The sequence below is a fragment of the Capricornis sumatraensis genome, chromosome 4 (assembly GCF_032405125.1).
Source record: "Capricornis sumatraensis isolate serow.1 chromosome 4, serow.2, whole genome shotgun sequence".
NCBI lineage: Eukaryota > Metazoa > Chordata > Mammalia > Artiodactyla > Bovidae > Capricornis > Capricornis sumatraensis.
The window spans coordinates 72438088-72452552 of record NC_091072.1 but is presented as its reverse complement, the minus strand read 5'-3'; the positions used below and the strand labels follow the sequence as shown (position 1 = coordinate 72452552).

The 14465-nt window shown below is 49.9% G+C and overlaps 2 protein-coding genes across 2 annotated transcripts in view; one reads left to right on the top strand and one right to left on the bottom strand.

Annotated features, from left to right (window-relative positions):
* LOC138078594 (keratin, type II cuticular Hb3-like) overlaps positions 1 to 3052 on the bottom strand; it is a 9198-nt gene extending 6146 nt beyond the window's left edge. Inside the window, exon 1 of the mRNA XM_068971420.1 lies at positions 2669 to 3052. Coding sequence (XP_068827521.1) covers positions 2669 to 3052 — 384 coding nt within the window. The remainder of the gene's footprint in view (positions 1 to 2668) is intronic.
* LOC138078935 (keratin, type II cuticular Hb1-like) overlaps positions 1 to 14465 on the top strand; it is a 24533-nt gene extending 10068 nt beyond the window's left edge. Inside the window, exons 2-10 of the mRNA XM_068971707.1 lie at positions 9173 to 9604; positions 10369 to 10577; positions 11182 to 11242; positions 11622 to 11717; positions 11949 to 12113; positions 12382 to 12507; positions 12760 to 12980; positions 13793 to 13824; positions 14353 to 14465. Coding sequence (XP_068827808.1) covers positions 9185 to 9604; positions 10369 to 10577; positions 11182 to 11242; positions 11622 to 11717; positions 11949 to 12113; positions 12382 to 12507; positions 12760 to 12980; positions 13793 to 13824; positions 14353 to 14465 — 1443 coding nt within the window. The 5' untranslated portion in view covers positions 9173 to 9184. The remainder of the gene's footprint in view (positions 1 to 9172; positions 9605 to 10368; positions 10578 to 11181; positions 11243 to 11621; positions 11718 to 11948; positions 12114 to 12381; positions 12508 to 12759; positions 12981 to 13792; positions 13825 to 14352) is intronic.

Below are 14465 nucleotides of genomic sequence, written 5' to 3'. Positions count from 1 at the left end.
AGCTTTGAACCCTCTGGCCTCAGGGACCTGGAGAGCCTGGAAGAGCCAGGCTTGGACTCCTGCTCTGCCACCCACTCTCAGGGATTGTGGGTGGGGGCTGGGGCCAGTCCTGCTGTGACTCTCTGTCTCCTTTCTCCTCTGTGAGCACTCAGAGGGCTACTCTGGTGGCAGTGAGTCTCAAATATGAGCCCTTCACAGGCCAACTTCAGGATTTTGCCTGTTTTACTCATGATTTATCTGCAAATGGATTTGTTTAGCATTTCACTAAACACTTAAATGGGGCTTAAAGGGGTAACTTTATATTAGCATCATAACTATAAAACCAGTATCACTAGGCATACATAAGAGGAAAACAGAAAGCATGAAATTCTAGCTGAAACTGTTGCCCCAGACAGCTTTGAAGCTGAGGCTTGCTCTCTTTCATTAAAAGCATGAGAGTAGCAAGTATTAGAGGGATATTAAAGACATATTAATACCTAAATGAGATTTCCTCCATTTGATTTTAAGGATCAAATTAAATAAATTAAATTAATAAATTAAAGAGATGAAATTTCTCATCAGGTGTTTCAATGTTATTTAATGATTCAATGGAACATCTGAAACTATCACATAAAATATCAACAGTCCTCATTCCCCATTTCCAGGAGAGTTCAGTTCAATCACTCAGTCGTGTCTGACTCTTTGCAACCCCATGGACTGCAGCACACCAGGCCTCCCTGTCCATCACCAACTCCCAGAGCTTGCTTAAACTCATGTCCATTGAGTTGGTGATGCTATCCAACCATCTCATCCTCTGTTGTCCCCTTCTCCTTCTGCCTTCAATCTTTCCCAGCAGGGTCTTTTCCAGTGAGTTAGTTCTTCACATCAGGTGGCCAAAGTATTGGAGCTTCAGTTTCAGCATCAGTCCTTCCAATGAATGTTCAGGACTGATTTGCTTTAGGATGGACTGGTTGGATCTCCTTGCAGTCCAAGGGACTCGCAAGAGTCTTCTCCAACACCACAGTTCAAAAGCATCCGTTCTTCAGTGCTCAACTTTCTTTATAGTCCAACTCTCACATCCATACGTGACTACTGGAAAAACCATAGCTTTGACTAGATGGACCTTTGTTGGCAAAGTAATGTCTCTGCTTTTTAATATGCCGTCTAGGTTGGTCATAGCTTTTCTTGCAAGGAGCAAGTATCTTTTAATTTCATGGCTGCAGTCATCATCTGCAGTGATTTTGGAGCCCCCCAAAATAAAGTCTGTCACTGTTTCCATTGTTTCCCCATCTTTTTGCCATGAAGTGATGGGACCGGGTTCCAAGATCTTTGTTTTCTGAATGTTGAGTTTTAAGCAAACTTTTTCACTCTCCTCTTTCATTTTCATCAAGAGGCTCTTCATTTCTTTGCTTTCTGCCATAAGGGTGGTGTCATCTGCATATCTCAGGTTATTGATATTTCTCCCAGCAATCTTGATTCCAGCTTGTGCTTCATCCAGCCTGGCATTATGCATGATGTACTTTGCATATAAGTTAAATAAGCATGTGACAGTATACAGCCTTGACACAGTCCTTTCCCAATTTGGAACCAGTCTGTTGTTCCATGTCCAGTTCTAACTGTTGCTTCTTGATCTGCATACAAGTTTTTCAGAAGACAGGCAAAGTAGTCTGATACTCCCATCTCTTGAAGAATTTTCCACAGTTTGTTGTGATCCACACAGTCAAAGGCTTTGATGTAGTCAATAAAGCAGAAGTAGATGTTTTTCTGGAATTCTCTTGCTTTTTCAATGATCCAAAAGATTTGGCAATTTGATCTCTGGTTCCTCTGCCTTTTCTAAATCCAGCTTGAACATCTGGAAGTTCTCGTTTCAAGTACTGTTGAAACCTCACTTGGAGAATTTTGAGCATTACTTCACTAGTGTGTGAGATGAGTGCAATTGTATGGTAGTTTGAAGATTCTTTGGCATTGCCTTTCTTCTGGATTGGAATGAAAACTGAACTCTTCCAGTCCTGTGGCCACTGCTGAGTTTTCCAAATTTGTTGGCATATTGCGTGCATGACTTTCACAGCATCATCTTTTAGGGTTTGAAATAGCTCAGCTGGAATTCTATCACCTCCACTAACTTTGTTCTTAGTGATGCTTCCTAAGGCCCACTTGACTTCAGACTCCACGATATCTGGCTCTAGGTGAGTGATCACACCATCGTGGTTATCTGGGTCATTAAGATATATTTTGTATAGTTCTTCTGTGTATTCTTGCTCTCCAAGCAAGAATACTGGAGTGGGTTGCCATTTCCTTCTCCAGGGGATCTTGCCCACCCAGGGATTGAACCAGGGTCTTCTGCATTGCAGACAAATTCTTCACCACTGAGCCGCCAGGAATGAACTTCCAGGGGAGACTAGCCTGTAAATTCTCAGGTCCTGCCAGGATGTCCAGGCTCAGGAAGGGTGGGATCTTGTCTATGGGGACCCTGCCTGTCTGGACAGAGGTTGTATATAGTAACAGTGCTCTAATCAGGAGCCCCTGCTCTGGACTCATCTCTCTGGTCTGTCTGTGCCCTGGATGTGTGTCCATCTCCTCCATCAGCCTGGGGTCTCACTTGGACCACATATCTCCTGCACCCTGACTAACCCTTGAGTGCCCACCCAGGAAGGGAAGGTTCAGGGAGGGTGTGATCAAGGAGACTCACCTTGTCGATGAAGGCAGCGAACCTGTTGTTGAGACACTTGATCTGCTCCTTCTCCTCTTGCTTCACGCACTGCGCATTGGGGTCGATCTCCAGGTTGAGGGGCGTGAGGAGGCTCTCATTGACTGACACGGTGGTGATGCAGGAAGGGCTGAGGCCGCCCACGCCACGGGAGCGGTACCCGAAGCTGTGGTCGCAGGAGCCGGCACGGAAGCGCCCGCAGATGCTGCGGCTGCCGAAGCCCCCGGTGAGGCCGCGGTAGCAGGAGATGCCGCGGTAGGGGGCGGCCGTGATGCAGCAGCGGCCGGGCCGGGGTCCGCAGGCGGAGACGCAGCTGAAGGCTCGGACCCCGCGGGGGATGCAGACGCGCGATGAGAGGCAGGACATGGTGCGTTGGCGGTGAGCGGCGGTGGCAGAGGGCAGCTCGACCCAGAAGCCCACCATGTGCCTTATATCGCGGCCCGCGGGCCGGAAGGGGGAGCGCGCGGCCCACTTGTTTATGAGCTTGGAGGTCGGGCTGCGAGCCTCTGCGAGCCGGAATTAAAGTGAACCGGGCCTCCCAGATGCCTCCATAAAACGGCGTTCGCCTCCCGCCCGCGCGCGCTTTATGGGACCGGGTAGCGCCGGCTCAGCTTCGCCGGCCGTGCGCTGCGGGCTTGGGGCCGGCCGCCCGCGGCCCTAGGCCGGGACTGGGCCGGGAAGCGCAGCATTTGTTCTAGTCCCAAACTGGGCAGCTAGGCACCCCCGGCCCCACCAGCCTGGGCCACCGCCCTGCGGGCTGGGCAGCTTTGGTCTTAGTTGCCTGTGCGGCTCTGCGAGGTCTCTGTGTGAGTGTGTGTGTGTGTTGTGTGTCTGTGTGTGTGTTGAAGGGGAGGCATCTTAGAGGTCAGTTCTGGAAATCCTTGTCACGATCTGGGACAGGTGAATAACCTGTTTCCTCATGTGCAAAATAGGGATCCTAACAGCACCTGCGGGGGCGCAATGGACCGGGTAACATTTAGGGCCCTCAGTTCAGTTCAGTTCAGTCGCTCAGTCGTGTCCGACTCTTTGCGATCCCATGAATCGCAGCACTCCAGGCCTCCCTGTCCATCGTCACCTCCCAGAGTTCACTCAGACTCACGTCCATCGAGTCCGTGATGCCATCCAGCCATCTCATCCTCTGTCATCCCCTTCTCCTCCTGCCCCCAATTCCTCCCAGCATCAGAGTCTTTTCCAATGAGTCAACTCTTCGCATGAGGTGGCCAAAGTACTGGAGTTTCAGCTTCAGCATCATTCCTTCCAAAGAAATTCGAGGGCTGATCTCCTTCAGAATGGACTGGTTGGATCCCCTTGCAGTCCAAGGGACTCTCAAGAGTCTTCTCCAACACCACATTTCAAAAGCATCAATTCTTCGGCGCTCAGCCTTCTTCACAGTCCAACTCTCACATGCATACATGACCACAGGAAAAATCATAGCCTTGACTAGACGGACCTTAGTCGGCAAAGTAATGTCTCTGCTTTTGAATATGCTGTCTAGGTTGGTCATAACTTTTCTTCCAAGGAGTAAGCGTCTTTTAATTTCATGGCTGCAGTCACCATCTGCAGTGATTTTGGAGCCCCCCAAAATAAAGTCTGACACTGTTTCCACTGTTTCCCCATCTATTTCCCATGAAGTGATGGGACCAGATGCCATGATCTTCGTTTTCTGAATGTTGAGCTTTAAGCTAACTTTTTCCCTCTCCTCTTTCACTTTCATCAAGAGGCTTTTTAGTTCCTCTTCACTTTCTGCCATAAGGGTGGTATCATCTGCATATCTGAGGTCATTGATATTTCTCCCGACAATCTTGATTCCAGCTTGTGTTTCTTCCAGCCCAGCGTTTCTCATGATGTACTCTGCATATAAGTTAAATAAGCAGGGTGACAATATACAGCGTTGATGTACTCCTTTTCCTATTTGGAACCATTCTGTTGTTCCATGTCCAGTTCTAACTGTTGCTTCCTGACCTGCATACAGATTTCTCAAGAGGCAGGTCAGGTGGTCTGGTATTCCCATCTCTCTCAGAATTTTCCACAGTTTGTTGTGATCCACACAGTCAAAGGCTTTGGCATAGTTAATAAAGCAGAAATAGATGTTTTTCTGGAACTCTCTTGCTTTTTCCATTTAGGGCCGTACTTAGCTTTTAATAAGAGCTCCATAAATGTTAGTTTGTTCTGTTTATTCTATTATTAATTTGCCATTCATCCTGTTTCCCATGGGACGAAAACTCTCTCTCCTCTCTTTGTCAGAACTCAGCTCATAGCTCCTCACCCAGTAAGGTTGGATCCTCCACCCCTACCCCTCATACCTCTCTTCACTCTACTGGCGAGGAGAAAGGGAATTTACATTTATGGAGTACCTACAATGTGTGGGCTTCCTGGGTGGCTCAGACGGTAAAGCGGCTGTCTACGATGCGGGAGACCCGGGTTCGATCCCTGGGTTGGGAAGATCTCCTGGAGGAGGGCATGGCAACCCACTCCAGTGTTCTTGCTTGGAGAATCCCATGAACAGAGGAGCCTGGTGGGGTACAGTCCGTGAGGTCGGAAAGAGCAGGAGAGGACTGAAGTGACTGTGTATACACTCACATACAATGTGTGAGGAATTTACCTGCATTATTTCATCTAACCCCCAGGGCATTCTTCTGAGGTCAGAATTACTGTGCCCATTTACTTGATTAGGAAGGTGAACTCAGAGTGAACCAATGGCTTATTTACAATCAAGCACGGGGGCTTCCCTGGTGGCTCAATGGTAAAGAATCCGCCTGCCAACGCAGGAGACACGGGCTTGATCTCTGGTCTGGGAAGATCCCACATGCTGTGAGGCAACTAAGCCTGCGCGCCACAACTGTTGAATCTGTGCTCTAGAGCCTGAGAGCCACAACTACTGAGCTTACTTGCTGCAACTAGAGAGTAGCCCCCGCCCTCCACAACTAGAGAAAGGCCCTCACGGCAACAAGGACCCAGCACAGTCAGAGACAAATAAATAAAAATAATGATTAAAAAAAAAAATAAGGTAAAGCACAGAAGGGTCCATCAAGGGGCAAAGTCAGAATCTGGAAGGAGGCTCCCAGCCCTCTGCCAAGAATCAAAGGTCTGAGTCTTCAGGACTGAATGAGAGTTAAGTTCCTCATGGAAGCAGGAGCCCAGACTGCTAGGCTTTGGGGTCTTAGAGAAATCAGATCCAAAGTCTGATCCAAAGCCTTCTCCTCAACTGATGCCTGCTCATGGCCACCAACCCTAGAAGGCTACAAGCCATCATAATGGTAGTTAATTATGTGTCCAATTATGGACAGAGGAAACCAGAGTGTGAACTCAGCAGCTTGCATTAAAGAGAAATACGCAAATCATCTTTGGCTTCCTTTGCTTTTAAATATGACTTGTTATTATGCAAGGGGGTAATTAAATTCTGGAACAGCAGAGGTCACCCTGGCCAGCCATGCCTGGCGTCCCATTTCTAGGGAGTGCCTCACTGCCCTCTTTGCTGTCTTTCCCAGTTCTCTTGTGGGCCTGAATCCCTTTGGTCCAGCTTTGATTTTGCAGGGATTTCAGTGTAACCTTAGTGCCATCCTCTGTAGAAGACGGAGCCCACCTCCAGTGTCTGTGCTTCTGCTTCCAGCTCCAGCTGTGTGACTAATGGCTTCAGGATTATGGATTTCTACTCCAGTTTTCTTCTTTAAAAATTTATTTATTTTTGGCTCCGCTGGCTCTTCGTCACTGTGCGGATTCTTGTCTAGTTGTGGAGAGAGGGGCTACTCTTTAATTGCAGCAAGTGGGCTCAGTAGTTTGTGGCACACGGGCTTAGTTGCTCTGCATGTGGGATCTTTCCGGACCAGGGACTGAACTTGTGTCTCCTGCATTGGCAGGTGGGTTCTTTACCACTGAGCCACCTGGGAAGCCCTCTACTCCAATTTTCTTTAGGGAATAAATTGGTATTGAAGAAGTCTTCCCTTGGTATCTCCCTCACAAGAGGAAATGGACTTACCCCAAAGTATTTAATTTCCTTAATTTAAAGATTTAAATTAGACTTACAGAAGCACTTTCATGATGCTTGCTTGGATCTCCTTCTGCATTTTGGTGGATGGATGGAGCAGATTTTCCATGCTATCACAATCAATGAGGAGGTTAATAATCAGCTTTTTTTTTTACACTGATAATTAAGAGCATTTAAAGTCCCAAGAGACCAGAGGGCTGCAGGCTGAGTTGTGCTCTCTAACATGACTGGAAGGATGGAAATGACAGGTTTGACAGCTAAAGCACAGTGGTCCCCCAGGTGTCAGTACCAATCCCTGACCCAGCTCCAATTTCTGATACATTCAAGGACAGACTTCCCCATAAAGACAGTTGGCAGTCACAGTGATGGGGAAGAGGGGGACTGCTCCATTTTCAGCCAGATCTTCTAGAAATTCATCCCTTGCCCCCTTTATCTCCAACCCACCAGTCAACTGATGGAAAGCTAACTCTCTATCTTGGTGTCATGTCTCTTCTTTACCCCCACCATAGGCCCCTGGAGCCGATACAAGGCGGGGAGCAAATAGATACCCAACGGGAGCCAGGCTCAGAGTTGGAAGGAGTCTGCAGTCCCCACGGAGGGCAGGCACACACAAAGGACTTTAATACAAGGCTGCAGGGGGTCTGACTTTAATGCCAGGGTACTCGGTGGGAGAGTCAGCCTCCAGCGCCTTGGGGCCAGAGGTCAGGGCATGGTCTTACAGGAAATGACAGCTTGGTTGGGGATGAAGAACACTGAGAAGAGCTGGATGTACAGAGAAGAGAGAGGAGAGGAGGGTTCAGGCAGAGGGAACCGTGTAAGCAAAGACACAAAGCGAGGGAGGCCAGAGGATGTGGGAGGAAGAGCTGGCAGCGAGTCCACTTTGGTTGGAAAACGGGGGATGGATGAGGTTAGGGGGAAAGGAGGCAAGGGGATGGTGAATATGGTGGGTGGATAAGGTGGGCTTAGACTGTCAAGCTGAGTGTGAGAGGTAGTTGACCGGGAGAAGGCCATATTCACCGTGTGTGAGCAAATGGGATGTGGGGATAGTACATGGAGGGTGTGTGTGTGTGTGTGTCTACTTTTGGCAACCCAAGGCATCCTTATGAAACATCTTGAGCATCAGCATGCCCACTTCAGAGACACACTTCTTTTTTCTCCATGGAATAATGGTCAAAGTGACTCTGGAATCAGACATACCTGGGTTCAAGCCTGGGCTCTGCACCTTGCAATCTGGATGAAAATTCCATAACCTCCCTGAGCCTCAGTTTCCTTTGTATCTAGAATGAAGATAATAAAACTTATCTGGGGATGTGACATGGATAAAGTGAGTGTATATGTAAAGCATTAATACAATGCCTGGTCTGTAGTAAGTGGTCAATAAATATCAGCTGTTATCACTATTGTTGTTATTATTTTTTCCCCTCTATGGCCCATTGGTTGCCCCAGGTACCTTCCCTTCCAACCATCCCGGCCTCCCCACTCCCCTCACCCCCACCCTGGGCCTGCCTTGTCTTCCAGGTCTGGGAGCTGGGGCCTCCTGCCCATTGAAGTTTCTTGGAATGGATCCCAGGTCCCACCACTCAGTCCAGGCTCAGAGCTTATTGGAGAAGCTCTTCTGAAAATGCCCCAGAAAACAGGGAGGCCTTTGAAAGAGACTGTCTGGGGAGTGTGGCCTTGCACTTAAGGTCTAGTTGAGGGAGACATTCTGTGTTAGATGTGGGTGAGGAATCTTGAAGGCACACAAAGAGGGATGGAGGTGGGTGGACAGAATGGGTTTTAGGGATTCAGATACTAAACTCTCACACCACACTGCTCACACATACCTACCCACTTCATGGATCCCCCAGCATGAAGTGGCTGAACAAATACTTTTTTGGTAGTGTGACTGGCTTTTCTATGTCTCGGTGGGAGTAAATACAATTTCCTTCTGGGCATGCCAAGGGTCAAGTGTCATAGGTTGCCCTGAGGAGTTGGCCCCCAAGACCCTACCTGTGAAGCCCCTGGAAGGCTCTTGCTCTCAAAGCTGTCAGGGTCCACCCCCACCTTCCCACCCTAGGCTGGCCCAGCCTTTGTCCCTGGTCTTAATTAATCTTGTGGCCCAAACTAAAAGTCAGAGGTTATGAGTCCAGCTGACCTGAAAACCATCATCCCAACCTGGCTTCCCTTTCTCTCCTCAATTATCTTGCAAAATGCAGAGTCCCCAGACCTTGGTTGACCTAGGCTCCTTGGCACCCTCAGGCCCTGAACTATGGAAAAAATTCTGCCAAGGCTTCAGAGTTGCCTGAGTGTAGGATTTTCCAAAGCCAATATAATATCATCTTGATGATATTATCCCAGGAGAGGAGAAATGACTGAGAAATCCCCCAAGCCCATAAAGGTGACAAGAAATTTGCTCCATGTGGTGACATAGACAGCGCCGGGTGTCTGGCTTTATAAAAGGCACAGACAGTGAGGGAGAGCTCAGAACCCTTCTCCTCTTCCTCTGGCTTCATCTCCTCCAGCCTTGACTCACTATGACCTGTGGATCGGCTTGCTTTAGCTCCCGCAGTGGAGTCCGCAATTCCAGCTCCTGTGTGACCACTCAAAGGTACTGTCCTGGTCGCACCTTCAGCTGTGTCTCGGCCGGCGGACCCAGGCCCAGCCGCTGCTGCGTCACGGCTGCTCCTTACCGCGGTGTCTCCTGCTACCGTGGTCTCACTGGGGGCTTCAGCAGTCGCAGTGTCTGCGGGGGCTCCCGTGCTGGTTCCAGCAGCTGCAGCTTTGGGTACCGCTCTGGCGGCCCCAGCCCTCCCTGCATCACCTCCGTGTCAGTCAACCAGAGCCTCCTCAAGCCCCTCAACCTGGAGATCGACCCCAATGCACAGCGCATAAAGAACCAGGAGAAGGAGCAGATCAAGAGCCTCAACAGCAAGTTTGCTGCCTTCATTGACAAGGTGGGTGTCCTTGATCACACCCTTCCTGAACCTTCTTTCCTGGGTAGGCACTGAAGGGTTAGTCAGGGGGCAGGAGAGATGTGGACCAGATGAACCCCGAGTCTGATGGAGGAGATGGACACATTTCCAGGGCACAGACAGACTAAAGAGAAGTGAGCACAGAGCAGGGGCTCCTGGTATGATAGCACTGTTACAGTGTACAAGAGAGACAAGAACAGGCTTGGAACTGCATGTCAGAGGGAGGCGGACACAGACCCCTGTCCCCCATGGGACACATATGAAATTTACATCAGAAATAGAAACAGAAGAAAAAAAGAAATAGAAATAGGACTATAGGGTCATCCTCGCGGATGCCTGGAATGCTTAGTTGTCCCCCGCCAATCTCTCTCTCCGCACCCCCGCCCCACACTCACTCACTCACACTCTCACACTGAACTCTAGGGCCAGCTGAGGCTTCCCCAGCAATGTTCACTTCAGACAGGAGTGGGCCAGCAGGAGACCTCACTGGGGAAGGTTTCTCAGGGGAAGGCTTGGTCATTTGGGAGGGGATTCTGATCCTTGGCACAGTGAAGCCAGGGATGAAAAAGGACTTTCCCGCTTGATCATGGATACTTGGACTCAGATCTGCAGCCATCTCAGTGACAGAGATCCTCATGTATGTGTTGTGGTGGGATGGGGAAAGGAATGGGTGGAGGTTTTGGGGGATGGATCCTGCAGGACGGTGGAATTACGGCTGTCTGGGTGACTATTCCTCTGGGTGGCAGGTGCGCTTCCTGGAGCAGCAGAACAAGCTGCTGGAGACCAAGTGGCAGTTCTACCAGAACCAGCGCTGCTGCGAGAGCAACCTGGAGCCCCTGTTCAATGGCTACATCGAGACGCTGAGGCGGGAGGCTGAGCACGTGGAGGCCGACACCGGGAGGCTGGCCTCAGAGCTCAACCACGTGCAGGAGGTGCTGGAGGGCTACAAGAAGAAGTGAGTGCATTCGGGAAGGTCCACTTCTCTCAGAAGGGCTGACATGATACGACAATCGGGGAACCGCTGAGCACACTGGCCTTAGAAACTTCTTTCTTCATTAACCCGCTTTTTGCTTTTGTCAGCTTTAAAGGCAGTGACAGGAAGACACATGAAAAGAAGAGAAGCTGAAATGTCAGCAAAGAATCTTTTTCTATCACGTTATGAACTTCTTAGGATAGGGACCATATCCCTCTTCATCCATCCATCCATCCATCCATCCACTGACCCATCCCATAAACCTGTTCTGAACACTCACTCTTTGGCCTTACTGTGCTAGGTACTGGAGGTACAAAGAAATGTCAATATGTCTTCTCCACTGCTCACAATCACTGGTTCCAGTTACTAGTTCCATCCACCTTTCCAGGCAGTTTATTATACTTGAGTAATAACAAAACCAATATCTTTAAAGTGAATCATGTCTAAGTTAGAGAAATGTGTAATTAGGGATATGGGTGAGAGGGATGTTTCAGATATCCTTGGGGGTGGGTGTGATGGGTCAGGTTGGGCCCTCCTTTCCATCACTAGCTAAATCTCTTGTTTCAAATTACCTTCCCTTGTGGAGGTATGAAGAGGAGGTCGCCCTGAAGACCACGGCAGAGAATGAGTTTGTCAAAATCAAGCAGGTGAGTCGGTCTGCTTGTGGGATAGTTGCCTGGGAGTCTGGTAGTCCTCAGGGCATCGGTTTGCCCTTGTTCAGTTAATAAACTTATATTTTATTCCAACCGATAGAAGGGCATTTCCCTTCTCACACTCTGGGAGATCTACAGGGCAGGAATTCTCTGGCTCTTCCTTTATAGGGTGGCCCAGAGAGATGGAAGGACTTTCTAAAGTCACACAGGACATTTTGCTAGAATTGGTGGGAGACCTTAATTCCCTTATTCTTGACTTACTGATCTATGCCTAAGACTTGCTTTGCAGGGCTGGGGATGGGGTTGGGGGAAGTGGAGCCCCCCTGGAAAGCCTCTGCAATGACCAGGGACTGCTGTGTGTTTGTATCTCCAGGAGGTTAACCATGCCTATGTGCACAAGGGAGATCTGGAGGCCAACGCACACAGCCTGGTAGAGGAGGTGGGCTTCCTGAAGACCCTGTATGAAGAGGTGAGCACCAGCAGAGAGGACATTACTCAGCCCTCCTGATTCCCAGGCCGGCCTGTATACAGAGGAAATAGACGGGAGTACCTGTAGGCATGAGGGTTTTGGAAATTGTGGGCTTGTGTGTGTGTGTGTGTGTGTGTGTGTGTGTGTGTGTGTGCGTAAAGGTGGAATGTGAACTCTGTTCTACTTGGCTCTGGATGATGTATGTAATGTGAATGACTCTTGGCCCCTCAGGAGTTGAGAGTCATGCAAGCCCACATCTCAGACACCTCGGTCATCGTCAAGATGGACAATAGCAGGTACCTGAACATGGATAGCATTGTCGCCGAGATCAAGGCTCACTATGATGAAATCGCCAGCCGCAGCCGGGCCGAGGCTGAGAGCTGGTACCGCAGCAAGGTGAGTGCTCCAGGACACCTGCCTCCTAGACATGGTGCTGGGAGGGATTCAAGGCATTTATTAAAAAAGGCTACTTTTGTCTGGGGATTCTGATCCTTAGGGACGGTAGATAAAGTATTGACATCTCTCAGGTTGGGGTAGAAAGGCAGGGCTGCCATGTGTGGTTGCACAGGCTGAGCCCTGGACAACCTGCAAATCATCTATGTTGTCCTGAATGTGTGGGAGGTCCCATCCTGAGTTTCATGAGCCTCTCTGCTTCCTCTCCCAGTATGAAGAGATCAAGGCCACAGTGATTCGGCATGGGGAGACTCTGCGCCGCACCAAGGAGGAGATCAATGAGCTCAACCGCCTGATCCAGAGGCTGACAGCTGAGATTGAAAATGCTAAGAGCCAGGTAGGATTTTTTTGAGGCCCACCCAGCATCCCACTGGCAGTGTGTGTGCCCAGTTGGATCTCACCATTCACTCTCCAACCCATTTGTTTGACTTGAGTCCTAGGTTATGGCCCTTCTGGGAGCCCCAGTTGATGAAGGGGAGAGGTCTGTTTCTGGGGTGATCTCATCTGGGTAGAGAGACTAGACACATCCAGGAAATGGACACAGAGACTCAGAGGCCATAACCCACCTTGTTCTCTCCTGGGCCCTTAGAACTCCAAGCTGGAGGCCGCAGTGACCCAGGCGGAGCAGCAGGGTGAGGCGGCCCTTAATGATGCCCGGGGCAAGCTGGCGGGGCTGGAGAAAGCCCTGCAGAAGGCCAAGCAGGACATGGCCAGCCTGCTCAAGCAGTACCAGGAGGTGATGAGCTCCAAGCTGGGCCTGGACATCGAGATCGCCACCTACAGGCGCCTGCTGGAGGGCGAGGAGCAGAGGTGGGCACAGTCTGCACAGCTGGGGCCTCAATTGCAGAGACCTGGCCCATTTTTTTTTTCCTCTACTACTTCCCCATTCCTTCTTCTGCTCACATCTTGGAACCCTTTCTGGCTCCCTCTCTGCTCCGAGGAGAGGCTGAGAACAGTCTCAGTTGAGCCCACTGTCTGATTTCCAATGGGCTCCTACATCATTTGGTTGGGGACAATAGTTTGCTGGTTCTCTGAGGGAATAAAAAGTCTATGATGTATAACATTTGCATATTTTAGTGGTATAAATACTTCTATCATGGCTGGGCTCAAGCTACCGCTGTGAATTCGTGCAGAGTTGGCTAGAAATGTACAGAACAGTACCTGTGAACTAACTGGTAGGCGCTGGTGCCAGGACACCCTTGCTTAAGGGACAGGATAAAAATGGCCTCAAACTGAAAGGGCAAATAGAAAAATACATTTCGATTAGAGAGATGAAAAGCTTGTGGCCCAGGGAGACTGGATTGTTCAGCATGGTAGAGCCAGTCAGTAGGAGTGGGGTCGGCAGTCTGAAGCTAGAGTCCTGAGGGCAGTCCCACTGCGTTTGAGTAGGACCCTCTTCCTAGCGGGACCTGAGAGATCCTGCCCCTTGTGTTCTCTTGAAACAGAGCTGGGGAGATGCTGAGCCTCAAGGGGTGCTGGACCCCAGACCTTCTCTGACCTTCTGGGGAGGGACTTGGGTGGCTCCTTAGGTGACTGGGTTCAAGGTGGGTGACCATGTCACTTCTGGGATCGCTGTCAGAAACTAATACCCAGTCCTTATGCTCTTTTCTCTCCCACATCAGGCTGTGTGAAGGCATCAGTGCTGTGAATGTCAGTGAGTAATTCGGGCCCTGAAGGGGAGACACTGAAGTGAGACAGTGGGAGTCTTAGCTCTGAGGGTGAAAAGACCCAGGGAGAAGAGTTCCATTCATTTCCAACCACACAGTTACAAAGGGGGAGCTGGTTGACAGGTTACGAGTGGAATAATACTTCACCCCACGCCTGTTAGAGTGCCAGTCTTATTTTCCCCATCACAGGAAGCTCTGACTTTTTCCTTGTCCAAACACTTGTCCATACTCCAGTTGTCTTGCTCCGGATCAAGACAGGTATTTTATCAGCGTGGTTGTCCCCATGGAGGTCTTCCTGGAATCAGCTACAGAAGAATAGATTAAGGAAGACTGAGGTCATTCTCGTCCAGCGAGGATGGGAGTCCTGAGACCACACGGGAGTTCAGATTGTCTTTCTCCCTGGAGATGTGGATGATCCGGAGACATCCTACTGGGTGTTAGGGAGGGAGTTGTACTTGGGGCCGGCTCCCCACCACCCCCGAAGGTTCTGACTTACTGTTATTGTCTCCGTGCAGGTGTGAGCAGCTCCCGGGGTGGAGTTGTATGTGGTGATCTCTCAGGCACCCGTACCTGCGGCATCAGTTCCTACGGGGTGGGAGCCTGCGGCAGCAGCTGTAAGAAGTGTTGA